Source organism: Heteronotia binoei, chromosome 2, assembly GCF_032191835.1.
Source record: "Heteronotia binoei isolate CCM8104 ecotype False Entrance Well chromosome 2, APGP_CSIRO_Hbin_v1, whole genome shotgun sequence".
In the NCBI taxonomy this organism is placed as follows: Eukaryota; Metazoa; Chordata; class Lepidosauria; order Squamata; family Gekkonidae; genus Heteronotia; species Heteronotia binoei.
Genome location: NC_083224.1, coordinates 29,068,110 through 29,094,652, shown reverse-complemented (window position 1 = coordinate 29,094,652; position 26,543 = coordinate 29,068,110). Strand labels below are relative to the sequence as shown.

Here is a 26,543-nt window from a genome sequence, read left to right as displayed (position 1 = left end):
TGATCTAAGCTGTTTTTGGTCCCTGTTGGGGAGAAAGGTGTTATAGAAATAAAAACACGACAGATGCCACAAGATTCCTGTCTATTACTATTACTACTACTACTTTTTTTTCTTGTGTGAGGGGAAGCATAACGTCAACATTAATAATATAGTAGAAATTAGGATTGAAATTAGATTTTTAAAGGTGATGGTAAAAGCAGAATGCTGAGATTTTTAAAAATAATGTTACTAGTTTTTCAAGCAAACAAAAAAACAGAAGAAAAGCAACCACTGCTCAAGACAAACAGGCAAAAAAAGAGGAACCCCTTCTAATTTACAAATATAGAAGCAAGATTACAAAAAAAACACATAAAATACAAAATAGACAATGTTGAATCCAATTATTGACAGAGGGCTTAATATTTAACACAATTTTCATTTTACCTTACAAGATTTCGCTATGAAAGGAAGTCATTGAAGGCACAATGTTAATAATATTTATTTGTATACTTTATGTTTCATTCCTTTTCCATAATTTGAGGAAGGGTTTGGATAGATACTGGAAACCTTTCTGATTCAGATATGTAATGAAATCATGCCATGTTTCAGAAATATCTAACATTTTAACTTTACCTTTGACTAAGTTGATATGACTGCTCAGTCAGTTGATACCTATAGAGTCACTATGGGTAAGGGAGTGGGGTGGGGGTTGGTTCTGGTAACATGAACGAACAATCTGTCAGGTTCTTTGCAGTTGCAAAGAACCTGACAGATTCTTTGCAGCTGCAGCCTTGTGAAAAGGGAGCTGTTTCCACCCACCCCCAGTGGTCCCTCAGCTGCCTTACAGTAATATATTACAGCGCATCACTGCTGAAGCTATTAGAATGGAAATGGCTTTGGCACAAAAAGAGGGGGTCCATTTTGTGACTGGATTTAATATCATACACAATTTGCTCATTTTATAGGACATGGGGGGAGGCCAGGACATTAGTGCAGCTGATTAGTGACCACATTTCCTCATAGTTAAGCAGTACCTGTGGAACATTAGGCTCTTTTTTAATGTCACAGCTTCTCAAGTGGCAGAAATTCTGTACAGCCACTCAACTGAGGAGATGGAATGATTGTGCCAGTTGGGTTTCTGTAGCACTACATTGCTGCTGCTGTCCTTAGAAAGACAGCATGGTGTAGTGGTTAAGAGCAGCAGACTCTTAATATGGAGAACCAGGTTTGATTCCCCACTTCTTCATATGCAGCCAGCTCAGTGACTTGGGCCAATCACAGTTCTCTCAGAACTCTCTCAGCCCCAAATATCTCTCAGGGTGCCTGTTGTGGGGAGAGAAAGAGAAGGTGATTGTGAGCCGCTCTTAGACACCTTCAGGTAGTGAAGGGCAGGGTATAAATCCAGCTCTTCTTCCGTTACGGTGCAAGTCCATTCCAGCAGTCATTTCTCACATTGTAGCAAAACAAACACGGGCGTTCCACTTGATTCTGCTCAAAAGGGAACCACAACCAAGCCAAACGCTTTGTAAGGTGCTTCTCATGGGGAGGGGCTGTGGTTGAATGATCTCCTCCCCCCCCCTCCAAACACAGTCAAGTCATGGTTGACTTCTGATGAGCATGTAATGTTTTCAAGGCAAGAGACTTCATAGGCAGTTTGCCATTGTCGCCTCTGCATAGCAACCCTGGACTTTCTTGGTGGCCTCCCGTCCAAGAACAAATCAGTTGCTGACCATGTTTAGTCTGCAAGATCAGGCTAATCTGAGCTGTTTATAGAGCAGCTGTTTTACCTGCAGAAGATCTCTAGTTTAGCTGATGTAACTCATGCTTTTGTACATGTTCAATTAATGCTCTTTCAATCCATTTTCAGTGCACTTTGTGAAAATGGCAAAAATCCAATTGCAAACATAAAATACTTTGGAAGTGCTTTACTTAGAGTGTGTGAAAGCTCATTACAGCTTAATGTGTATTGCAGTATATGTTTGCAAACACCTGGTCTTTACGCTGGATGAATTCAGATTACCCTTTACTGACCATTCAGATGACTGACCATTTACTGAGTGGCAGGGGTAGAATTCTAGCAGGAGCTCCTTTGCATATTAGGCCACACACCCCTGATGTAGAAGTATAGCACCTATCTCTATCTATTTTTATACTTTATATTTTATAATCTTCTACTCTTATATTTTTATATTTTTAAATTTTAATTAACTTATGTAATTGTACTATTTAAATTATTGTTTATCTATTTTAACCAAATCATGCTTGCCGTGTCTGTGAGCCACCCTGGGCCCGCCTTTGGCGGGGGAGGGCGGGATATAAGAATAAAATTTGCTTTGCTTGCAGTCCTCCAGGAGCTTACAAGGCTCTTTTTTGTAAGCTCTTGGAGAATTGGCTACATCAGGGGTGTATGGCCTAATATGCACAGGAGCTCCTGCTAGAATTCCACCCCTGCTGAGTGGTAACTCAGCCCTTGAGAAAACTAGACTCACTGGAAAAGACAATAATGCCAGCAGATGTTGAAAGCAATAGGAAAGGAGGAAGACCCATTGGGAGATGGATTGACTCCATAAAGGAAGCCAAGGCTTTCGCTTTGAAAGACCTGAGCAAGGCTGTTAATGATAGGATGTGTTGGAGGTCATTAATTCATAGGGTCATCATGAGTTGGAAGGGACTTGATGGTATGTAACACACAGAGAGCTTTCCTGTGGGTTCGTGTGTTGCTGAATTGTGCTGCTCTGGCACTCCAAATTGTGCTGCTCGAGTTATTGATCAGGAGTGGTAAAATTCTGTTCCCTGCATGGCATTACAGCTTGCCGAGTGGTTATGTGTACAGTGGGGGAGTCCCCCTTTGATAAATGGTGATCTTTTGACCCATTCTTGGGGATATATCTAAAGCAGAGATGACCAAATTGTGGCTCGGGAGCCACATGTGGATGTTTCACACATATTGTGTGGTTCGCAAAGCCCCAACCACCCCATCAGCCAGCTTGGAGAAGGCATATCTTTAAATCAGTTCTCCAAGTCAAGTCAGCCGGTGGCTTGGATAATGCATTTGTGATATTATTTTAACTCTGTTGTTTTACTGTCATAAGCTGCCCTAAGCCCGCTTGCAGGATAGGGTGGGATATAAATTAAAAAATTAAATTAAAGTTGCTTTCTTTCCACCTCTCTCCATCTTCCTTCCTTTCTTCCTTGTCTTGTGACTCTCAAACATCTGATATTTATTCTGTGTGGATCTTATGATAAGCAAGTTTGGACCCCCCTGATCTAAAGCATCATAGGGGTGTAGCTAAAGCATACTGCTGTTAGGAGAGCAAGTGTCATATAATGGTTAAGAGCAGCAGACTGTAATCTGGAGAAGCAGGTTCAATTCCCCGCTCCTCCACGTGAAGCCTGCTGGGTGACCTTGGGCCAGTCACCATTCTCTCAGAACTCTCTCAGGACCACCTACCTCACAAGGTGCCTTTAATGCTCTTTCAATCCATTTTCAGTGCACTTTGTGAAATGGCAGAGCCAGTTTGGTGTAGTGGTTAAGTGTGCGGACTCTTATCTGGGAGAACCGGGTTTGATTCCCCACTCCTCCACTTGCACCTGCTGGAATGGCCTTGGGTCAGCCGTAGCTCTGGCAGAGGTTGTCCTTGAAAGGGCAGCTGCTGTGAGAGCCCTCTCCAGCCCCACCCACCTCACAGGGTGTCTGTTGTGGGGGAGGAAGGTAAAGGAGATTGTGAGCCGCTCTGAGACTCTTCGGAGTGGAGGGCGGGATATAAATCCAATATCTTCTTCATCTTCTTCTTCTTCTAAGTGGGAAGAGGAAGGGAAGGAGATTACAAGCTGCTTTGAGACTCCTTAAGGTAGAGAAAAGTGGGGTATAAAAACTTTATGTTCTCCAATGTAAAGGGAACCATAGCAGCACGGCTTCTTCCTGCAATTCTGGGAACTGTGAGGAACCAGAAAATTTGTGGGATATGCATACCTTGCAGTATCTTTCCATGCTAGCATGATTGCAGCTTTTTCAGGAATAGGCCTCTACCCTTCTGGTCCAAGGTTTCTCTTAGGATCCAAGTAGTGCAGGAAGGAATGGTATTGCTGCAGTTCCCAAACTGCCAGGTAACAACAACAACGCCATGCCTAGAAGCACCCCAAAGTGCTGAATTTCTGTTGTTTTCCCCCTTTTGCTCTCTTCTCTGTTCACAGACATGGCAGGCTGCATTGAGCACCCTGAACCCCAACCCGACCGACAGCTGCCCCCTCTACCTGAACTACGCCACTGTGGCAGCTTTGCCTTCACGGGTCAGCAGACATAACAGCCCATCGGCTGCCCAGTTTCTCACCCGGCTCATTCGAAACTGTCTCCCAGGAGGGGTGAACAGATGCATTCTGGTAAGAACAACATAAATGGACTTCATTGGGTTTGGTGCTTGCCAAAGTGCTCTGGGGTTAATTTCTGGAACAAAGAGAAAGCCAGCTCATCTGTATATCCAAGTTTAGAAACTAACTTCCAGCTATTGTTGAAACCTCAGCAGAGGGACCCTGGCTCAATGGAAGAGGTTTTGCTTGGCATGCAGAAGGACTCAGGTTCAGTCCCTGGCATCTCCAGGCAAAAGAACCAGGTAGCAGGTTTTGTGAGGGGCTCCACTTGAGATCCTGGCAAGCCCCTGCCAGTCAGAATAGACACTACTGACCTTGATAGACCAAGGGACTAACTCAGTATAGGCCAGATTCAGGTGGGATGAGGGGGTGGGGAAGGTTCTGAGGCACCTGCCTTCTGGACTGAAGAACATCCAGTCCCTCCCTCCCCCCTGGCCTCTCCAGTAAATTCTTTATGCCCCAACTACCCACAATCAAATAAAAATGTAGACGTGCTTCTTAAAGGTCTCTTATTTGCAGACTGCTAGACTAAGATGGTACTTACATATGAGGCAAATAGAGACCACTGCTTCTTAGATTTTAGAGTTGACGTACAAGACACAGATGAAGATGAACAACGAAGGTTTATTTAACAGAAAATAAAGTATTTTTAATAAGGTAAATATGACGTGTGGATAACTTAGATATGTAAGGCAGGTTCAGATGGGTGGCTGTGTTGATCTAAGCAGGATAGCACAGTCTGAGTCCAGTGGCACCTTTAAGGCCAATCAAGTTGAATTCTGGGTGTAAGCTTTCATGTGTATGTATCTGAAGAAGGGTGTGTGCACATGAAAGCTTATCCCCAGAATTAAACTTCTTAAAGGTGTCAGTGGACTAAACTTAGATTATAAGGTAAAGCTGGCTCTCAAATCAAGTAAATAACGCCTGAGGGAGATTTGATTTCACCGCTTTACTGGACAAGGTTACCTCAGCAGGTTGAAAGTTGCTCTTTTCTCTCAAAGAGGGCACCTTACCACAGAACTGACACAGACCCAGATAGCCTTAACAGGATGCTTATTTGTCACACTAAAATAAGCTTTCTTCCCCAAGGTAACCGCTCAACCTTAACTAAAAAGCCTGGCAAAGCCGACACTCCTTTCCTGAGCCATGAAATCCCTGTCCAAAAGTGAAAAAAGGTTTCTTCAGTCATCTTAAACTGAGGCTGTGTCACTCCCCCCCTCCCCTCCAAATCCAGTGGAGTTCTGTAGGCTCTACTTGACTGACAATCCTTAGATTTTCTTGGGGCCTAAATCACAAGATTTGGTTCAGAGCCCCAGAGGAGAGGTGGGGTTTTTAAGGTTGATTGCCACACCTATCTTGGCCCAGTTTGTGTTGACTTCATCTTTAGCTTCATACAGGCCCTAGAGTTAGAAAGCTCTCTCCCAGACAAATCTTTATTTATTTATTTGGCAGCTTAAGAAAGGCAGCTTTATTCATCTCCCCTGTTAATACACTTGGCTTTCTGCTGCTATTTCAGATGGTCTGTGAGCGCTCAGAAGTCTTTGCCTCGGCTTGTGCAATAGCGAGGGCGTTCCCACTGTTCACCCATCGTTCCAGTGCATCGAGACGTACAGAGAAGAAAACAGTAACTGTGGAGTTTTTCCTGGTTGGCCAAAACAATGGCCCAGTGGAGGTGGAAACGCTTAAAGTAAGTAAAGGGAGCTTTCTCCATCTGCTTGTGGTATATGTGCTTTACGGTGCAGTTCTGAGCAGAGTTATGCTTTCCCTAGCCCACTGAAGTCAGTAGGCTTAGAAGGCCATAACTGTGCTTAGGATTGCACTGTCAAAGTAATTTGAGTTGGGTGTGAATGGCTGTTTTTGTATTGGGATGAATTTAAAATATTTTCTAGGCACATTTTAATTTTTTTCTTCTTTTGGCAATGTTATATTTTGGTCCATTTTCAGTTTGCAGACAGTTCTTACCATTTAATTGATTCAAATGATTTTTTTTCTGCTTTCTCCCACATTGGGGACTCAGAAGTGTCTTATATTGCTACACACATATATCCAATCTGATCCAATCCAACGACTGTCCCTTTGACCATTGTCATGGGCAGGAATACACAATCAGGTAAAACAAATCAGGCAGATGGCTCTTTAAATATGCTGCACTATAACCGCTGCCAAATATTTGACCACCTGAACAATAACTTGGTTTTCTACATCTCTCAGTAACCAAATATGCAAACCTGCTACAAAAAAACCCTGCATATGAGTTATTTATTTACAAAAAATTGTACCCCATCTCTCTGCCCTCATTGGGGCCACCAAAGCAACTACCAAGATTAAAAGCACACGTAATAAAAATACGTCTAAAAACCAAAACCTAGAATGCACATATAAGAGCATAAAAATCCAAACAGGCAAACCCAAGGCCAGCTGAATGGCATGCCCACACTCTTTTCTTGCGGCCTTTCTAGTGTCTGGAAAGCGCTACGGAAGGAGTCCGATTGGCCGCTCGGCTCGTCGACACCCCCTGCAATGAAATGAACACAGACAGCTTCCTGGAGGTCAGTGACACTTTTGAATGTTTGTACTTTGAGTCCCAGTGGCTGCATTCAGGCTCAGCACAGTAATATGCTGAAATGTGGCCCTTGAATTTCAGCAGCAGGGCTCAATGGCAGAGCATCAGCCTTGACTGCAGAAAGCCTCAGTTACAGGAAGTCAGATAACTGGTGCTGGAAAGAATCCCCCACTTCCTGTGACCGCCCCCAGCAGCCAGAGCAAACAATAGCATGTAGATGGATCGTCTTATGATCTGACAGTTTAAAGAGGGGCAGAAATGTTGTCATTTCATTCTAGTTTCTATCTTGCTCCCTTCCTTGAAGGAAATCAGAAAAGTTGGAAAAGACTTGGGGATCGTTCCAACCGTTTTTCGCGATGCAGAGCTGAAGGAGAAAGGATTTGGAGGTCAGTCAGTCCCCCCCAAAAAGTGACCCCCATCCCCGTTTAGTCAATGTTCTGATTCTTTTTTACCCTCCCAAGAGTTTGGAGCAGTTAAATATCCTTTAGAATGGCAGCGTGGCGTTCTGGCTGGAATGTCTCTGAGGAGAGCTGGGTTCAAATTCCTACACAGTTGAAAAGTTTGGTGGATGACCTTAGCCCTCCACTTCTCTGCCTAAACTAACTCACAAGGTAGTTGTGAGGCAAAATGTGGAAAAGAAGACCCATGGCTTGCCTCCCAAAAAGCCATGATATAAAACTTTATTTTTAAAAGAAAATAATGATTTAAATGTGGCGTTTTTTTAATTTTCAAACAAATGTATTTCACAATACAGAGAGACACACAGTGAGGGTGCGGTTCTAGTCAAAACCCAAAGAACTTTTTAGGGCCTTGCTCTTCCACGGCCAGCAGGGTTTCCCCTGCAGTTTTTATCCAATCACAAACAACATCCAGTTTAGTGTAGTGATTAAGTGCACGGACTCTTATCTGGGAGAACCAGGTTTTATTCCCCACTCCTTCACTTGCAGCTGCTGGAATGACCTTGGGTTAGCCATAGCTCTCGTAGGAGTTGTCCTTGAAAGGGCAGCTTCTGTGAGAGCTCCCTCAGCCCCACCTACCTCACAGGGTGTCTGTTGTAAAGGAGATTGTAAACCACTCTGAGATTCAGAGTGAAGGGTGAGATATAAATCCAATATTATCATTATCCCAAGCTGCTCCTGAAGTTCCACCTGGTTTCGACCCTGAAGGGGGGACCTTAGGAAATTCTCTGAGTACGTGGTGATTTCATACAGATGTTGGGGTGCAGCCATATGCCTAGCTTTCAGATGTGATATGTTGTCTCTCTGAGAACAAATTTTAAAAAGTGGCATAATTTTATACATCTGGAGTTTTCAATTCATCTGGAAGTTGGAAAAATCCAACATCTAACATTTCTGATGTCTCAGATGGAACCAAAGCTTATATTTATTTATGTCCTTTATAATCCACCATTCTTCCTGAAACACAAGAGGGATTGGTGGAAAATGCCATTGAGTCACAGCTGACTTATGGTGACCTTATAAGGTTGTCGAGACAAACAGAGGTGGTTTGCCATTACCTGCCTCCACACAGCAACCCTGGACTTTATCTGTGGTCTCCCATCCAAGTACTAACCAGGCTGACTCTGCTTAACTTCTGTGATCTGATGAGATTGGGCTAGTGTAGGCTAACCAGGTCAGATTACAGGATATAAAACAATGCAGTCAGACAGCATAAAACAACCAATAAACAATGCACTTGGACTAGGGTTATACAACAATGTGAATAGCAAACAAGCTAAAGCAAAAATATACTATAGAGGATTATATGGCAAAGACAGTGCAGTGAAAACAGATGGTACCTACAGTCATCATTGTGGTGGACTGCAGTCTTATTCCCTTATAAAGATGCTCTCTTGGGCTGTTACATTCTACTGCATATTAGAAATCAGATGGAAACTGGGATATTAAGTAATCGAAACAGAGATAAGAATTCAAATAATGAGCAGTCTTCAGCCACAAGGGAAAGGAGGGGTAGAAAAAGCTATAAAAAATTAGAGTTCCTGGTAGGTTCAAATATTTATTTATTTATTTATTTATTTAATCCCAAGATTGGAAGGGACCACTGTGGTCATCTAGTCCAACCCTCTGCCAATGCAGGAGCTATAGTTATAATTTACAGTTATAATTGGTTCTTTAGCTATCCAATACTTAAATGTTTACAGCAATCAGCAATCAGAAACCATCTCACTGTTTTACTTAGTATATACTGGATTGTGAGGCACTCCAAAGGGATCTGTTGAGGCTGGGTGAGTGGGCATCAACGTGGCAGATGAGGGTCAATGTGGCCAAGTGCAAAGTAATGCACATTGGGGCCAAGAATCCCAGCTACAAATGCAGGTTGATGGGTTGTGAACTGGCAGAGACTGACCAAGAGAGAGATCTTGGGATCATGGTAGATGACTCACTGATAATGTCAAGACAGTGTGCGATTGCAATAAAAAAGGCCAACGCCATGCTGGGAATTATTAGGAAGGGAATTGAAAACAAATCAGCCAGTATCATAATGCCCCTGTATAAATCGATGGTGCAGTCTCATTTGGAATACTGTGTACAATTCTGGTCACTGCACCTCAAAAAGGATATTATAGCATTGGAAAAAGTTCAGAAAAGGGCGACTAGAATGATTAAAGGTTTGGAACACTTTCCCTATGAAGAAAGGTTAAAATACTTGGGGCTCTTTAGCTTGGAGAAACGTTGACTGCGGGGTGACATGATAGAGGTTTACAAGATTATGCATGGGATGGAGAAGGTAGAGAAAGAAGTCCTTTTCTCCCTTTCTCACAATACAAGAATTCATGGGCATTCAAGGAAATTGCTGAGCAGTCAGGTTAGAACAGATAAAAGGAAGTACTTCTTCACCCAGAGGGTGATTAACATGTGGAATTCACTGCCACAAGGAGGTGGTGGTGGCTTCAGGAGGGGTTTGGATAAAAATATGGAGCAGAGGTCCATCAGTGGCTATTAGCCACAGCATATTATTGGAACTGTCTGGGGCAGTGATGCTCTGTATTCTTGGTGCTTGGGGGTGGGAAAGTGGAAGGACTTCTAGCCCCACTTGTGAACCTCCTTTTTTTGGCCACTGTGTGACACAGAGTGTTGGACTGGATGGGCCATTGGCCTGATCCAACATGGCTTCTCTTATGTTCTTAAATTAAATTTTTTTAAAAAACATCTCACAAGGAGACTCCAGTAGCATCTTAAAGACTTAACAAAATTTGTGGCAGGGTATGAGCTTTCTGAAGAAGTCAGCACTGACTAACAAAAACTCCTAGCCAGCCTCAAATTTTGTTAGTCTTTAAGGTGCTGCCAGAATCTTGATCTTTTCTGCTGCTACATACAGATTAACATGGCTACTCATCTTGATCCATCCACAAAGGATACTGTTCCACAGTTGAATGCACTTCACTGTCAGGAATTTCTTCCTCAAATTCAGATGAAACCTCCTTTGCTGCAATTTATACCTATAGTCCAAGTCCCTTCCAACATGACTTGAAAACATCTGCTGCATCCTCTACGTAGCATCCGTTCAGGTATCAGAAGGTGGCAATTGTATCACCTCATCAGCAACTCTTCTCCAGCGTGGAGATTCCCAGATCCTTCATTAACAATCCCAAGCCTTTTTCTATTTTGCAATCTCTATTTATTCCGAATGCAGCGGGGTTCTCAGTCTCTTCTTTCATTCCCAGGTATCTACGGTGTTGGCAAAGCAGCCGTGCACCCACCAGCTCTAGCTGTGCTCAGTCATACCCCAGAAGGTGCCACGCAGACTATTGCCTGGGTTGGGAAAGGCATTGTCTATGACACCGGAGGACTCAGCATTAAAGGGAAGGTAGGTTTCTCTAGGATGTTACTTCAGGAGATGAGGCTGTATTCTAAGTAGCCACAGTTCTGAGAGCAAGATCTCTAGCGACATCCATGTTATTCCTCTTCCCAGGGCTTTTTTGGTAGAAAAAGCCCAGCAGGAACTTATTCACATATTAGGCCACACCCTTTGATGCCAAACCAGCCGGAACTGCGTTCCTCTGCGTTCCTGCTCAAAAAAAAGCCCTGCCTCTTCCTATCATAGGTGTTAATTCTTAGATATTATAGCAAGATATAAAATCCCATTCTGGATTTTATACAAATGTTAGCCAAAATGGAGCTGGCTATGGCTGCATTTTGGGTTCTGTAAACCTGAGCTAAGACAAAAACCACAGCAGTATTTTAGCGTAAGGGAAAATGTTAGGAAATCTGATCCCAGGGTTAGATTCAGATAAGAATTAGGCCTTTTGGCATGCAAGTTACCTGCATCTCTTCCTGTGATTCTGTTTGTTTTGACTAGACAACAATGCCTGGAATGAAAAGAGATTGTGGTGGAGCAGCTGCTATTTTGGGAGCCTTCAAAGCCACCGTGAAACAAGTAAGAACGTTTAACATCTCAAGCCTGGTCGTGATTTGATTGATGAACTGGTTATGAATTTGTTGGACCATTTAGCAATTAATACAGTTTGTTCTGTTAGTGTATGGTACCCCTGCCTTTTGGATTCTCAGAAAATGGACTGAATCAGAGGAAGTGATAGAGCCTGGGGAGGGCCCGTGGCTCTGTGGAAGAGCCTCTGCTTTGCATGCAGAAGATCCCAGGTTCAGTCCCTGGTATCTCCAGTTAAAAGGACCTGATAGTGTGTGACATGAAAGACCATAATCTGAGATCCTAGAGAGCAGCTGCCAGTCTGAGTAGACAATACTGACCTAAATGGACTACTGGTCTAATTCGCTATAAGGCAACTTCATATGTGTTCTTGTCAGTTGAAACAGCCCTTGATGTTTTGTGAGGCGGGTGCTAGTACATCAGAGCTCAGCGGAGTGAATTTGTTGCTGGTAGGGATATTTTCAGGATTATCTATCCCGTGTGTAGGAGCAAAAAAAAAAGGAATCTGTCCTATCTTGCTTAAGTGTAGGGATCAGATTGGATTCTCCTGAGCTTGTCCCATGCTTTGATTTTCCCATTTGTAGAATATGTTCTTCATGCTATCACCTCTCAGATGTCACATTAAGCTATGCTATGACCTCTAAAACACTTTCAGATGAATCCATGAGCATCAAAGCTCTGTAGCTCTGGGGAGCATTGATGTTAGGTGCCTTCTCTGTTGTGGCCCCCAATCTTATGGAAAAGGCCTGCCTAAGGAGGTCAGGCTCCTGCTCGCCTGCCTTTCCGCAAACTGTGCAAAACTGAATTATTAAAGAGAGCTTTTCTATGCGGGCAATAGGTTAGCACTGTACAAAAGGCTTCACGGAATTACTTAGATAAATGATTGGGGACTGAATTCTGTACTTGGGGACTGTGTTCTGAGCCGGTTTGGTGTATTGGCTAAGTGTACAGCCATTTATCTGGGAGAACCAGGTATGATACCCCTCTCCTCCACTTGCACCTGCTGGAATGGCCTTGGGTCAGCCATAGCTCTGGCAGAGGTTGTCCTTGAAAGGGCAGCTGCTGTGAGAATCCTCTCAGCCCCACCCACCTCAAAGGTTGTCAGTTGTGGTGGAGGAAGATAAAGGAGATTGTGAGCCGCTCTGAGATTCGGAGTGGAGGGCGGGATATAAATTCAATATCTTCTTTTTCTGCTACTACTACTACCGAGTATCATTTGCTGTGGGTTGAATGCTTTTGAGTAATTTTTGCATTGTTTAATGTGCCATGATAACACTTAAAGCTTTTGCTCCAGTCCTGTTTTATTCGTCTGGTTGGTTCTACAACCTAAATCCCATTTCATTGTTTATTGAATGTCCCGTCTTGCTAATTGTATTGCCTCACTTTGTGTAAACAGCCTTGCGTCCCTGTGAGAAAGGCGGACTATAAATAATGTAAATAAATATTCTGTTGCCACAGATTGCTGCCACTAGTCCTGTGCATCTGAAGAGTATCTCAGGCTAATGCTTGCCCTGGTGGTCTGGATCAGTGAAGGTCTCAGTCTGTAAGCCGCAGGCCAAGAGCCCTTTGGTTTTTGTCTCCAGTAGGCTCAGAGGTTTCAAGCCAGCTGATTGGCTGTCTGCCTGTTTTATCCATGCCACGTGCATGTGAGACCTAGACAGATGTTCAAGATACGGGTAGAGGGAGCAAGTTTGCGTCTAGAAGCGTGTGTTCTCACACATGTGTGGGACCCTCTTCGGATATTCAGACATGTGGGTGAACGTTCCGAGGGATGAGGTGTGTGAAATGTCCCACGATTGCAATCCCACTCCCCTCCACTTGGGTGCAGTGTGCTGTTTTTAACATTGCATGGGACTGCTGCTGGTACAGCATTGGTGTAAGATAACTTTCTCTCCCTGATTTTGATTCATGCCAGTTATTGTCAGCAGTATGAAGTGAATCTAGCCCTAGTTCACCTTTTCAGTCGTTTTTTCCCGTAAACTAGAGATGTCAAGATTTTCAGTCAAGCAGACGTGGCTTTGGTTTTTATTTTATTTTTTTTAAATGCTGCCGAAGGGGTCAGGTCTGTTGCTTTTGCTAAAGGGGATGTTGAGATGCTGTTTGCGTGACAGTATGGATCACTCACACCTGAAGAAGGTGTGAACTGGCACAGTTGGAAAAATATTGGACTTGAGGAGAAATGAGGCAAGATCAAAGTTCTATGTGGTTGGACAGGCGACCTCAGTTCCTATATTTTAACATTAGTTTGAAGCGTTTACCAAAGAATTCCAGGGAATTCTGGGATGCAAATGTGGTTCATAGTGTCTGTCTGATGTAGGATTATCTATTTATTTATTATTTCATAGTTATGCTGCTTTTCCGCCTGATCAGCAAATGTGAAAACATAAGAACATTTGAAAAATTAAAAACAACATTTTAAAATTATAAAATATCTCAATACAAACCTAAATTATTATTATTATTATTATTGCTACTACTGCTACTACAATTATTGCTATTATCATCATCCCTAAGATCAAGAATATATGCCCGCCCTCCGGAGCATGGCTGGTCAATACATACATGGCTGGAATTTATAGAGTGCTTTCAGTGCTCAAAGCCCTACACGTGAGATTTGTTATGATAATCCTTACACCAACACCACATGGTAGGCCAGTATTATTAATTCAGTATTGCAGTTTGAGGCTAGAAGGGAACAGTTTGCTCATTAATGAGCTTCATGGCTTGTTAATGAGCTTCATGACAATCGAGCCTTCTCTTTTCCACCGCATTACACCAGCTCCCCAAACTTTTGCTGACAATTGAGAAATCTCTCTAATTCCCTGAAATAACCGCGGCAGAGTAAGTCGGAATACTGAGGGGGGGGGGGTTGCTTTCCCAACCCCCCTCATCCCATGCCATGTTTACCACTCCTGTAGTCTGAAGGCAGCCTCTAATGAGAGCCAACCCGGGTTTGAGTCTCTTCTGCATGCAACTGCTGGAGTGACCTTGGGTCAGTCATAACTCTCTCAGAGCTGCTCTGCTCAAGAACAGTTTCTGTCAGAACTCCCTCAGCCCCCACCTACCTCATAGGGTGCCTGTTGTGGGGAGGGGAAGGGAAAGGAGATTGCAAGCCGCTCTGATACTCGTGTTCCTCTCAAGGGCAGTTTCTGCAGAGCTCTCTAATGAGGAAGGAAAAGAAAGGTCCCCCTGTGCAAGCACCAGTCGTTTCCGACTCTGGGGTGACATTGCTTTCACAGCGTTTTCATGGCAGACTTTTTACGGGGTGGTTTGCCATTGCCTTCCCCAGTCATCTACACTCCACCCCCTCCCCCCCCCCCCAGCAAGCTGGGTACTCATTTTACCGACCTCGGAAGGATGGAAGGCTGAGTCAACTTTGAGCCGACTATCAGAATCCAGCTTCTGCCCGGATCAAACTCAGGTCATAAGCAGAGAGCTCAGACTGCAGTACTGCAGCTTTACCATTCTGCAGCACAGGGCTAGTTTGATTTAAAAAAAAAAGTAGTCCCCTGTGCAAGCACCAGTCGCGTCCGACTCTGGGGTGAGAGCCATTTTGGTGTAGTGGTTAAGTGTGCGGACTCTTATCTGGGAGAACCAGGTTTGATTCCCCACTCCTCCACTTGCAACTGCTGGCATGGCCTTGGGTCAGCCATAGCTCTGGCAGAGACTGTCCTTGAAAGGGCAGCTGCTGTGAGAGTCCTCTCAGCCCCACCCACCTCACAGGGTGTCTGTTGTGGGGGAGGGAGATAAAGGAGATTGTGAGCCGCTCTTAGACTCTTGACTGGAGAGCGGAATATAAATCCAATGTCTTCTTCTTTCACAACATTTTCGCGGCAGACTTTTTACAGGGTCATTTGCCATTGCCTTCCCCAGTCATCTACACTTTCCCCCCAGCAAGCTGGGTACTCATTTTATCGACCTCGGAAGGATGGAAGGCTAAGTCAACCTGGAGCCGGCTACCTGAACCCAGCTTCCGCCAGGATCGAACCCAGGTCGTGAGCAGATCTTAGGACTGCGGTACTGCAGCTTTAACACTCTGTGCCATGGGGTTCTTTTGGTAATGAGGAGCAGGGTATAAATCCAGCCTCCTCTTCTTCTAATAAAGGACCTACAAATAAGCCAGGAGCTAGGCGTGCAGGCTCTGTGTGGAGGTACGTGCTGCCTCTAAGTGTTTTCCCAGAAAAAGGAGCAAGGATGGCAGTTTGAGAAGCCACATTTTGAGCTGCTGTGACCAGCCGTGTGGGAAAGAATGCAGCCAGAGAAATTCCATTCTCACAGTCAATCCCGGGTGCTGTGAATCCTGTTGGCAGCCCTGGTGCGGGCCTCCCACCCTCTGAGTGCTCAAACCATTCTCTGAGGTGATTTAATGGACAGTTGGTCAGCCAGAGATTTGCTCAGGAGGTCATCAAATAAATGCCACTAAATTAGTGTTTCCTAGGGCAACAGCTTGACATGAATACTGGACAGAGATTTCCCGTGTGCCAAATGCCTTGTTTTTGCAGGCTTCAGAAAGCCTCCCCAAGTAAAATTGTGAATTATTCAAATTTCCCCATGGTTAGTAAAGCAAAGACTTGAAGATAAGAAGAAGAGATTGGATTTATTCCCTGCCTTATACTTGAAGTCTCAGAGCAGTTTACAATCTCCTTCTCCTTCCCAAGCAGACACCCTGTGAGGTAGGTGGAGTTGAGAGAGCTCTGCAGAAACTGCCCTTGAGAGGAACAGCTCTGTGAGAACTTGTGACTGACTCAAGGACATGTCAGCAGGTGTATGTGGAGAAGAGGGGAATCAAACCTGGTTCTCCCAGATAAAAAGTCTGTACACTTAACCACTACACCAAACTGGCCCTAAGGTGCTCAAATCTAATGTTTATTGTCAGGGGTGGAATTCTAGCAGGAGCTCCTTTGCATATTAGGCTACCCAGCCCTGATGTAGCCAATCCTCCAAGAACTTACAAGGCTCTTTTTTGTAAGCTCTTGGAGGATTGGCTATATCAGGGGTGTGCGGCCTAATATGCAAAGAATTCCACCCCTGGTTATTGGGTAAGTATCTTTTCACAGAGGTGTTGTAAGGATGCAATGGGAAAGGAAAAACCACACACAATACCTTGAGCTCCTTAGAGAAGAGAGGAATGAAAATGTACTAAATGGAAAATTGTAAGAGCATCCGTGTTTTTATTATACAACGGGAATCGGTGTTTTCATTATACAACCCTTGTGGGAAAATTACTGTTATGTTTTTAACTCGAGTGTTTCTTTCTGCTTAACTGACCTATTTAATATTTTAATTCATTCCCCCCCCTTAATCTGTTACTGTGTACAGTGACAATACTTCATTGTTCGGAGATGTCTTTGAATGTAGTAATTAAAAGAAAAGTGAGTCTCTTAGCTGAATGGGAGTATAAACCTGGGTCTTCCATATCTAAACCTGTGCTACTTTGCCCTGGCACAAATAAAGCTCCTTATTAACCATTTGGACACAAACTATTTCTGCGCAATGATCTGCGGTATTTTGCAACTTTTTTTCCACCATTAGATCTTACTTGATGGTCAAACTGTTTCCTGAGTTCTGTTGAATGATGCCTATTTTATCTTCTCTTAATGCAATAGGGCTTTAAAGACAATCTCCATGCCGTTTTTTGCTTGGCTGAGAATTCGGTTGGACCGAATGCGACGAGGCCCGATGATATCCATGTCCTTTACTCTGGAAAGTAAGTAAAATAACTGGGTTGGATCCAGCCCCCTTTTTCACTCAGCCCATTTAATTCCGCTCTTTACTACAATACCCATCCTGCATGGCTTTTTGTCCATACCTGTCCCATATTTCCCAGTATAATTTTTTTAGTGGTCTAAGGGTCCCCACCTCTTCCTTACCAGTGGAAAAGCTGGTTGGATCCAACTCATCCTCTATGTATTTGTGATGATACATATAGTGCTCAGTTATGTGGCCTGAGCAACATTTTTTTTAAAATGGAATTATAAAGATATGAATCAATAAAATGGGAAGGTCTGTGTACCTTTTAGGAAGACTGCCCAGTAGATACTCTGATCTTGAACTTTGCATGATTGCATGGATATGATTCTCTGGAAGCAGAAGTCTTTGACCTCCCTAGTCTTGGGGAAGGATCCATGTGCAACAGAGAGCTGCATGTATAAAGCACTCTCGTCCAAGACGATGCCTGTGCTTTAGAGAGCCAGTTTGGTGTAGTGGTTAAGTGTGCGGACTCTTATCTGGGAGAACCGGGTTTGATTCCCCACTCCTCCACTTGCACCTGCTGGAATGGCCTTGGGTCAGCCATAGCTCTGGCAGAAGTTGTCCTTGAAAGGGCAGCTGCTGTGAGAGCCCTCTCCAGCCCCACCCACCTCACAGGGTGTCTGTTGTGGGGGAGGAAGGTAAAGGAGATTGTGAGCCGCTCTGAGACTCTTCGGAGTGGAGGGCGGGATATAAATCCAATATCTTCTTCTTCTTCTTCTTTGGAGCGTCCTTCAATTTGAGGCTGTGTGAAATATTCCCTAGTTTTGATTTTCACCTTGAAATATGCATCTAGTGTGTGCAATTTTTGGACAATCTTCAGCTGAAGCTTTGCATGCCTAGTCCCCACACACAGTTCCTCTCTCCCCCCCCCCTTTCCCGCTTCTAGGGTCATGTTTATCTGCATGCGCATTGGGCCATCCAAGACATCTTTAAGGGGAGAACCAGAAAAAGAGAGGAGTATCTTTTTTTGAACCAAGCAACAAAGGAAGTTGAAGCGAACAGGTTCAGCTCAAGATGGGTAGCCATGTTAGTCTGTTTGTAGTAGTAGAAAAGGGCAAGAGTTCAGTAGCGCCTTAAAGACAAATTTTATGGTAGGGTATGAGCTTTCATGAGTGACTCACAAAAGCTCATACCCTGGACTTTTGCTCTTTTCTGCAGGTTCAGCTCTGTTTTGCTTACAATTCTTAAAGTTCAACCAGGAGAAGCCATTTCTTTCTTGAGTTGTCTTCCTCCATTGATACTGTATTCCCTAGCTACTGTGTGGAGAGGCAAACTGTTTTTGCCTCTAGGTAGGTAGCAAAGCCTGACTAGAGAGGTTTGGTAGGCTAAAGAGGGATGGATGAGTGTATGTATACGCGTGTCACCTGAAATGTTAGCCATGTTAACAAAATTACCCTGCCCCTCTTCCCAGGACTGTGGAAATCAACAACACTGATGCTGAAGGCAGGCTGGTGCTTGCAGATGGAGTTGCATATGCCTGCAAAGACCTGAGCGCTGACATCATTCTTGATATGGCCACTCTCACTGGGGCTCAGGTACTTGTGTGCAAACCTAAAGTGGCACTGTTTCTGCTAATCATCCCCAGCTGTGATCTCTGTATCTGATATCTCATCTCTGGGCTATTCCACATTCTCATTTTCATCTGCTATGTATTCCAAGAGGTGGAATTCTAGCAAGACTTCCTTTGCTTATTAGGCCACATACCCCTGATGTAGCCAATCCTCCATGAGCTTACAAGGCTCTTTTTTGTAAGCTCTTGGAGGATTGGCTGCATCAGGGGTGTGTGGCCTAATATGCAAAGGAGCTCCTGCTAGAATTCCACCCCTGTACAGTATTCCTATTGCTTTTGGGGTTTTTTCCCTTTTTTGCACATATTTTACTCAACTGGCCTGGCCATGGCCAGCGTTTTTGCACTGACTGAGTGAGCCTATGTAGAACATATCCCAGAACTGTAGCAGATTGATGGTTGTTACTTGTACATTGATTGGACATATGAATTTAAACAGTAAATATATTGAGGATTGAGAATGAAAGAGACTGCAATAATTCTTGAGAAATATATACTTTACTCAGTACTTTATCTAACAGTGATTGTAGTTTTGTTACACAGTGTTTTTCTTAAGAACATAAGAGAAGCCATGTTAGATCAGGCCAATGGCCCATCCAGTCCAACACTTTGTGTCACACAGTGGCCCAAAAAAACCCCAAATGCCATCGGGAGGTTCACAGGTGGGACTAGAAGCCCTTCCAATTTGCCCCCCCCCCCAAGCACTAATAATACAGAGCATCACTGCTCCAGACAGTTCCAATAAAATGCTGTGGTTAATAGCCGCTGATGGACCTCTGCTCCATATTTTTATCCAATCCCCTCTTGAAGCTGGCTATGCTTGTAGCCGCCACCACCTCCTGTGGCAGTGAATTCCACATGTTAATCACCCTTTGGGTGAAGAAGTACTTCCTTTTATCCGTTCTAACCCAGCAGCTCAGCAATTTCATTGTATGCCCATGAGTTCTTGTATTGTGAGAAAAAGAGAAAAGTACTTCTTTCTCTACCTTCTCTATCACGTGCATAATCTTGTGTCAAATGTGTCTTATTCTTGCTAATTACCTACACTGTGGTTTATTGTTTTGCATACACTTGGCATACAGCAGCTACATCACAGCAGAAGTCTTCTGTTACTTTAAATGTAAGCACTATAGAAGTCTAAGCCATATATGCAGAAGCAGCATTTATCTGCCTTACTTTCTCTCACATTTCATGTTTTTCCTCTTTTCCCCTGCTAGGGAATTGCCACAGGGAAATACCATGCAGCAGTCCTCACCAACAACGAAGAGTGGGAAAGAGCATGTGTTAAGGCTGGCAGAAACTGTGGTGATCTGGTTCATCCGCTCGTCTACTGCCCTGAACTCCATTTTAGTGAATTTACCTCAGCTGTAGCTGACATGAAGAACTCTGTGGCGGTAGGTTTACCAGGCTTTCTTTGAAATTATTCCTTTGCTGAATGCAGCTGTTGGTCTGTGTTTGAGGTATCCTGTTTGAGGTGTATTGATTCACCTTACCTGGCAACGTCAGGCATTAATTTGCTTGATTACTTTTCTCATCCCATTAGTTTCTCTTGGGGGCCATTTTGTATGCAGCTTGAAAGGAAGATGGAATGGAGATTTAAAAAAAAAACAACTCTTCCATATACACTTAATTGTACTAAAGGGTTTTTTTTTTTTTTAAAAAAAAAGTGGGAAGACTTTAATTAGAAACTGCAAGAAGAAAAGAAAAGGTTTGACCTGCTTCCATAGAAATGTGATGAAGCAGCTGAAAAGACTAATACCTTTTCAATTACTGGGCTCAATTTAACATATTGGCTTCATAGCATTGGACCCTCATATCTGCAACGCCCTCTCTTCCTCTAGGCACCAGCCAGTTTTGTGTAGTGGTTAAGTGTGCGGACTCTTATCTGGGAGAACCGGGTTTGATTCCCCACTCCTCCACTTGCACCTGCTGGAATGGCCTTGGGTCAGCCATAGCTCTGGCAGAGGTTGTCCTTGAAAGGGCAGCTGCTGTGAGAGTCCTCTCCAGCCCCACTCACCTCACAGGGTGTTTGTTGTGGGGGAGGAAGGTAAAGGAGATTGTGAGCCGCTCTGAGACTCTTCGGAGTGAAGGGCAGGATATAAATCCAATATCTTCAATAACAGCTTCGCTCAACTGAGCAAGGTCTTCTGCAGGTACCAGCCTGCAAATGAGTAAAATCAACCACAGCAAGAAGAGAAGAGACTGGATTCTTCTGAGGAATCCTCACTGTTGTTGAGTGAATTTGGTTTCTCCTGCACACCTTCTTTAGAAGCGAAACTCAGCATCACACCTGCACAGCTTTGGGGAGCCATTCCCTTTGGGGGGAAAAAACTTCTTATTTGAGGAAATGTCTTTCTCCTGTTTCCTCCAGGACCGTGATAACTCCCCAAGCTCTTGTGCTGGACTTTTCATCGCTTCCCACATTGGCTTTGACTGGCCTGGCGTCTGGGTCCACATAGATATTGCAGCACCAGTCCATGCAGTGAGTACCATCCCTAATGAATACGCCTCAGAGAAAGAAGCCCTCCTTTCCCTCTAGGGACTTTTTGCTAACTCATAGGCTTAGAACTCCCATTGACAACATGTGGTTGCCCTCTTCCTGGTTTTATACAACCTGCAAGATTTCTTTCTTTCATGGAACTTCTTCACAACCTTGCTGTCCCTTTAATTTGTACAATTCAGTGCTGTTTAACCTTTGGGTTGGGACCTTCAGGTGGGTCACAGAGCCCCACCTGCTGGGTCACAAGCCCCTTCAGAGTTGCAGTTTGGAAGGACTTGCTGCTAAGTGTGCATGTATGAAGAGAGCCGAGGCCTCACACTTCCATTTTCCTTGTACACAGGCTAAGAAGCAGCAGGGACAGTGAGGTGAGACAAGCATAACCAGCTTCAAGAGGGGGTTGGATAAGCATATGGAGCAGAGATCCATCAGTGGCTATTAGCCACAGCTTATCATTGGAACTCTCTGTCTGGGGCAGTGATGCTCTGTATTCTTGGTTCTTTGAGGGGGGCACAGTGGGAGGGCTTCTAGTGTCCTGGCCCCACTTGTGGACCTCCTGGTGGCATTTGGTTTCATTGGCCTGATCCAACATGGCTTCTCTTATGTTCTTATGAGAATTCCTCCATGCTGTGATCTCTGGCTTGTTCCCACAATGATACACTTTAAGTTACCTTTGAGCCTGGTAGAGACAGTAGCCCACATGTTCATCAAACATGCAAGGAGAGAGAGTAGGCATGAGCATGTGAACTCTGCACGATCACCTGGTCATCTCCCAGAAGTAGTGGCTGCATTTCCACTTTCCAAACATTCATGATCACGGGGAGGGAAAATTTGCGCTGCCCTTCCTCCACGTGGCTGCTCCTACAGATGCCCAGGTGATTGTGCAGAGGCAAGGGGCGGGGCCAGCGTTGCTTGTGCCTGCTCTGCTTCCCCATCCATTCATTAACCACATGGGCCTGTCATCGCTTCCAGGCTTTGGTGTTCAGACTGTATCTCCTGTCACTGACTGCCCGTGGTCCCAGCCTTGACAACAATAAAGTCCTAACCAGGGCTTTTTTTTGGTAGCAGGAACTCCTTTGCATATTAGGCCACACCTCCCTGATGTAGCCAGTCCTCCTGGAGCTTACAGTAGGCCCTTCACTAAGAGCTCTGTGGAAGTTTGGCTACATCAGGGGGGCATGTGGCCTAATATGCAAAAGAGCTCCTGCTACAAAAAAAAAGCCCTGGTCCTAACTCTAGTTCCACTCTTCCTGTCAGAGGATTTTTTGTTACGTTTTGGCAGCTCAGAAGGTCCCATGCTTCTGCCTAGGGGCTCAAGGTCTGGGAAGGTTGAAGACACCTGTTGCAAACCACCTGATTGTTTTTTCACTTGGTGATGCCAATTGCAACCATAATAGCCCACCCTAGCCTGATCTGATCAGTACTTGTCGCAAGCATAAGGTCAGTACTTGGATGGAAGACCGCCATATTGGAGCCGCTATGCAGATGGCCATGGCAAACCACCTCTGTTCGCCTCTCGCCTTGAAAGCCCTGTAAGGGAGAACTTTATGGAGTCACCATGAGTTGATTGCAACTGGACAGCACAATTTATTGTCCGCTGCCAGCTCTTTTTTGCTGTTATTTTATTTAAGGAAGATTTTGAGTCATTTTGGGGAGAAGGGCTCTGCACCTCTTCCATTTTATATTCTGTACAATGTGTGAAGCTAAGCAGGTCTGCTTAGGCCCTAGATGGGGAGCCCTCATGTCAACACTGGGAATTACCCATCATGCTGGAACCATAGTGGGCCACCGATGTAATCTATAACAAAATTTCCTGTTCCATAATGAAACAATTACAGAGAAAATTTCAGGTCATGTTACTTGCCCTCTTGAATGGGAAGATAACAATGAAAGCATGTCGCCAAACCTCAGAAGCCAGAGGTTGACTGGTTTTCTCAGAAGTCCCACAGAGCTCGGGGTTTACTTCTGAGTAACTTTACTCAGGCATGCAATGCAGTCTTAGTTCCTGAATTCACACAGAGATCTGCTGTCTTTCACAGATTTCTTGTCTATCCCCACAAGAAATACATTTGTGTGGAGAATTTTTAGAAAGAATGATCTTTCATGATCTTTTGGGATAGGCTTCAGGTTGCTTCATAACAGAAGTTTGTTTTTTAAATGTAGAGATGTATTTGGTGCTGTGATGAGCAAAGTGCTTGTCAGTGTGTGGGAAAACAATTTCCTTAGGAAGCTTGTTGATGAGGTACGGGTCTCAACTCTTTTTTTTTTTTAAAGGGCCTATCACTGGCTGCTCATTTTGATAAGAACAAGAGAAGCCATGTTGGATCAGGCCAATGGCCCATCCAGTCCAAAACTGTCACACAGTGGCAAAAAAAAAACAGGTGCCATCATGAGGTCAACCATTGGGGCCAGGATACTAGAAGCCTTTCCACTCCCCCCGCCCAGCACCAAGAATACAGAACATCACTTGCCCCAGACAGAGAGTTCCATGTCTACTTTGTGGCTAATTGATGGAACTTCCATGTTCAGAGACAGTAACCGTCTGAATATGGGCGCTGGGAAGGGGCATGACAGAGATAGGAGTTGGCCTCTGTGTTTTTCTTGTATGCCATCTAGGGGCATGTGGTTCTCCATTATGTGAAACAGGAAGCTGGAGGAGACAGACCATGCTCTTAATGGTCCTGCCAACAACGTCATGCTCTTTATAGAATTAGTGTTCAACATTTGCTTGAAATCAGTCCTTTTCAGGCATTGTGGGTATGTAAAGTGCCATCCAGTTACAGCCAACTTCTGGTGACCCTGTAGGATTTTCAAAACAAGAGTCTAACAGAGGTGGCTTACCCTCGCCTTCCTCTGCGTAGCCCCCCTGGACTTCCTTGGTGGTCTCCTATCCAGGAGTAGAATTCTAGCAGAAGCTCCTTTGCATATTAGGCCAAACACCCCTGATGTAGCCAATCCTCCAAGAGTTTACAAGGCTCTTTTTGGTAAGCTCTTGGAGGATTGGCTACATCGGGTATGTGGCCTAATACACAAAGGAGCTCCTGCTAGAATTCCACACCTGCTCCTATCCAGGTACTAAGTGGAGCCCACCCTGCTTAGCTTCCAAAATGAGATCAGGCTAGCCTGGGCTATCCAGGTCAAGGCATTACAGCAGCACATTCTGAGAGCCACCAAGCTCATGTAACAGGGCGTGTGCAGTTGCATGTAGCCTCACTTGTATGCACCTGGTAAATACACACATTGCCTGTTTGCATCTATCAGAGGAATTACAAGTAGCACATGCTCATGTCCAGGGGTCATTTTGTAGAAAAAGAGATGCTGGAGCTCATTAGCACAACTCATTTGCATATGCCACACACCCCTGACATCACTGGAAGGTGTACTAGCTTAAAATGCTTCTTGAGTTAGAATTGCCATAAGGAAACCTTACTCCCATCATACTTTTTAAATTACTTCTTCCTTCCTTGAAGGTAACAGGCTGGATGGCCATCTGACAGCAATGCGGATCCTGTGAATTTAGGGGGAGGCATTTGTGAATTTCCTGCATTGTGGAGGGGGTTGGACTAGATGGCCCTGGAGGTCCCTTCCGACTCTACGATTCCACTTTCTCCTGTGTGGCCACAGTGGCATGATGAAGATTTCCATCTGTCTGCTTTTATATGTTTTGGTTATTTTCCCATTTTTGTGTGTGTGGGAGGGGAAATGTTAGCAAGTTTGTCAAATCTTAGAATTCAGCAAAATTCTCACAAGAGGTTTGAACAATGGAGCCCAGAAGCAAGTACTGGAGTGTGTGTGTGTGTAAGGAAGAGCACAATAACATTTAGAAGTTGAACAATGGAGCCCAGAAGCAAGTACTGGGGTGTGTGTGTGTAAGGAAGAGCACAATAACATTTAGAAGTTGTGGAGCTCTGCTCCTGTGAGCTCCTGCCCAAAATGAGGCCTGCTTGTGTCATGTACTGTACCATCTGAACAGGGCTTGTCTCTTGTGGTTTCTTTGAAGAAGACTGAGGCCACCATCTGACTGACCTCCATTTTCTCCTAGGGGGAACGTGCCACTGGCTACGGTGTTGCTCTGCTGCTCTCTCTCTTTGGCCGAGCCTCCGAAGACCCTCTCCTGAGCATGGTGTCTCCCTTGGGCTGCAACGGAGACTCCCCCAACGACGACATGGAGAGGAATTCCAAGAGACGCCGTTTGGTTTAAAGTCTCTGAGTCCCTCGGAGATGGCACACCAGAATTACCTCACTTTGCACTGACGTGTTTCCAAAACGGTGAAAGTACCACGTGTCAGAAATGACCATTTTAAAGAGCGGGGGGGGGGGGGGAGAATCACCATAAACATTTGACTACCCATCTGATTCTGGAGAAATGCCATATTCTGCATTGCTTTAAAAACAAAAAAAGTATGCTTGGGTCTCTACCCAAATGTAAAGACTGTGCTGCTTGCATTTGTTACCAAGAAAGGGCCGGGGATGTTTCTCCCCCTCCATGTCCTTTTCAGAAGCATCTACACCAGCTTAACTTCTTCTTGCTGATAGTCTTCAGAGTTTAGGTCCAAGGCTTTTGATTTCCCGAGGGTTTCCTCGGCCTCTGGATTTCAAAACATGATTGTACAGGACAAAGTTCAGCTGCAGCTTTCTCCTCTGGCTACCACTGAGGCTAGGAGCTACGGCTTTTCCAGTGCACATTTTCTATCTCTTCCATCCCCTCCCGTCACCTGCTGTCCAGCATCCATGGAGTCCTGCTTGCCACAGTAGGTGAGAGAAGAGGCTAGAGGGCAAACCTGCCAGGGGAACAGGTGGATGGAGCGGCAGCAGCCCTCCGCTTAGGTGGCTTGGGTGGGAGTCTGCAAGCTATCCACACTGCCAGAGGGCAGCCTCGAGAGAGAACCACTTTGGGCTCTGCTTAATTCAGCAGCGTTTGCTTTCCAGCATGGCACTCCATGGAGGCCTTATTTTCTTTTTCTAAAAAAAAGGCTTTAAAAAAAAAAAAAAAAAAAACCTCTGAAAAGATGCCATTCTTGCATGTTCAAATCTTTTTCTGATCTTCAGGATCACCCAGAGAGTGATCAGGTGCATTTCTCCATCACATTTTTACCTTTCTTCTAACAAACTGTATTAATGCTTAGATATGAAAGTGGTTATCATGTAGGGAGGGGGGCATCTCCGTAATAGAATAAAACCCTTCTCTCCTCTTGGCATGCACGTGGGCTTCTTCAATCACATGTCTGACAGATTTCTTTCCTGCAAATGGTGTAAATAAACGCCTAAAGCCGCTTTGTGCTGAATCAGACCATTGGTCCTCCAGTGGAAGTATTGTCTGCTCTTGACTGGCAGCAGCTCTGCAGGGTCTCAGGCAGAAGTCTTTCACAGGACCCAGTCCTTTAGAAGAAGAAGACCTTAGATTTATATCC

At 44.6% G+C, this 26,543-nt stretch overlaps 1 protein-coding gene across 1 annotated transcript in view; it reads left to right on the top strand.

Annotated features, from left to right (window-relative positions):
• The window catches only part of NPEPL1 (aminopeptidase like 1), a 28,545-nt gene extending 3,101 nt beyond the window's left edge, over window positions 1-25,444 (top strand). The window contains exons 2-12 of the mRNA XM_060230728.1: window positions 4,174-4,359; window positions 5,864-6,034; window positions 6,807-6,896; window positions 7,215-7,296; window positions 10,596-10,738; window positions 11,231-11,308; window positions 16,924-17,024; window positions 18,480-18,603; window positions 19,853-20,029; window positions 21,007-21,117; window positions 25,175-25,444. Coding sequence (XP_060086711.1) covers window positions 4,174-4,359; window positions 5,864-6,034; window positions 6,807-6,896; window positions 7,215-7,296; window positions 10,596-10,738; window positions 11,231-11,308; window positions 16,924-17,024; window positions 18,480-18,603; window positions 19,853-20,029; window positions 21,007-21,117; window positions 25,175-25,333 — 1,422 coding nt within the window. The 3' untranslated portion in view covers window positions 25,334-25,444. The remainder of the gene's footprint in view (window positions 1-4,173; window positions 4,360-5,863; window positions 6,035-6,806; window positions 6,897-7,214; window positions 7,297-10,595; window positions 10,739-11,230; window positions 11,309-16,923; window positions 17,025-18,479; window positions 18,604-19,852; window positions 20,030-21,006; window positions 21,118-25,174) is intronic.
• The last annotated feature ends 1,099 nt before the right edge of the window (window positions 25,445-26,543 follow it).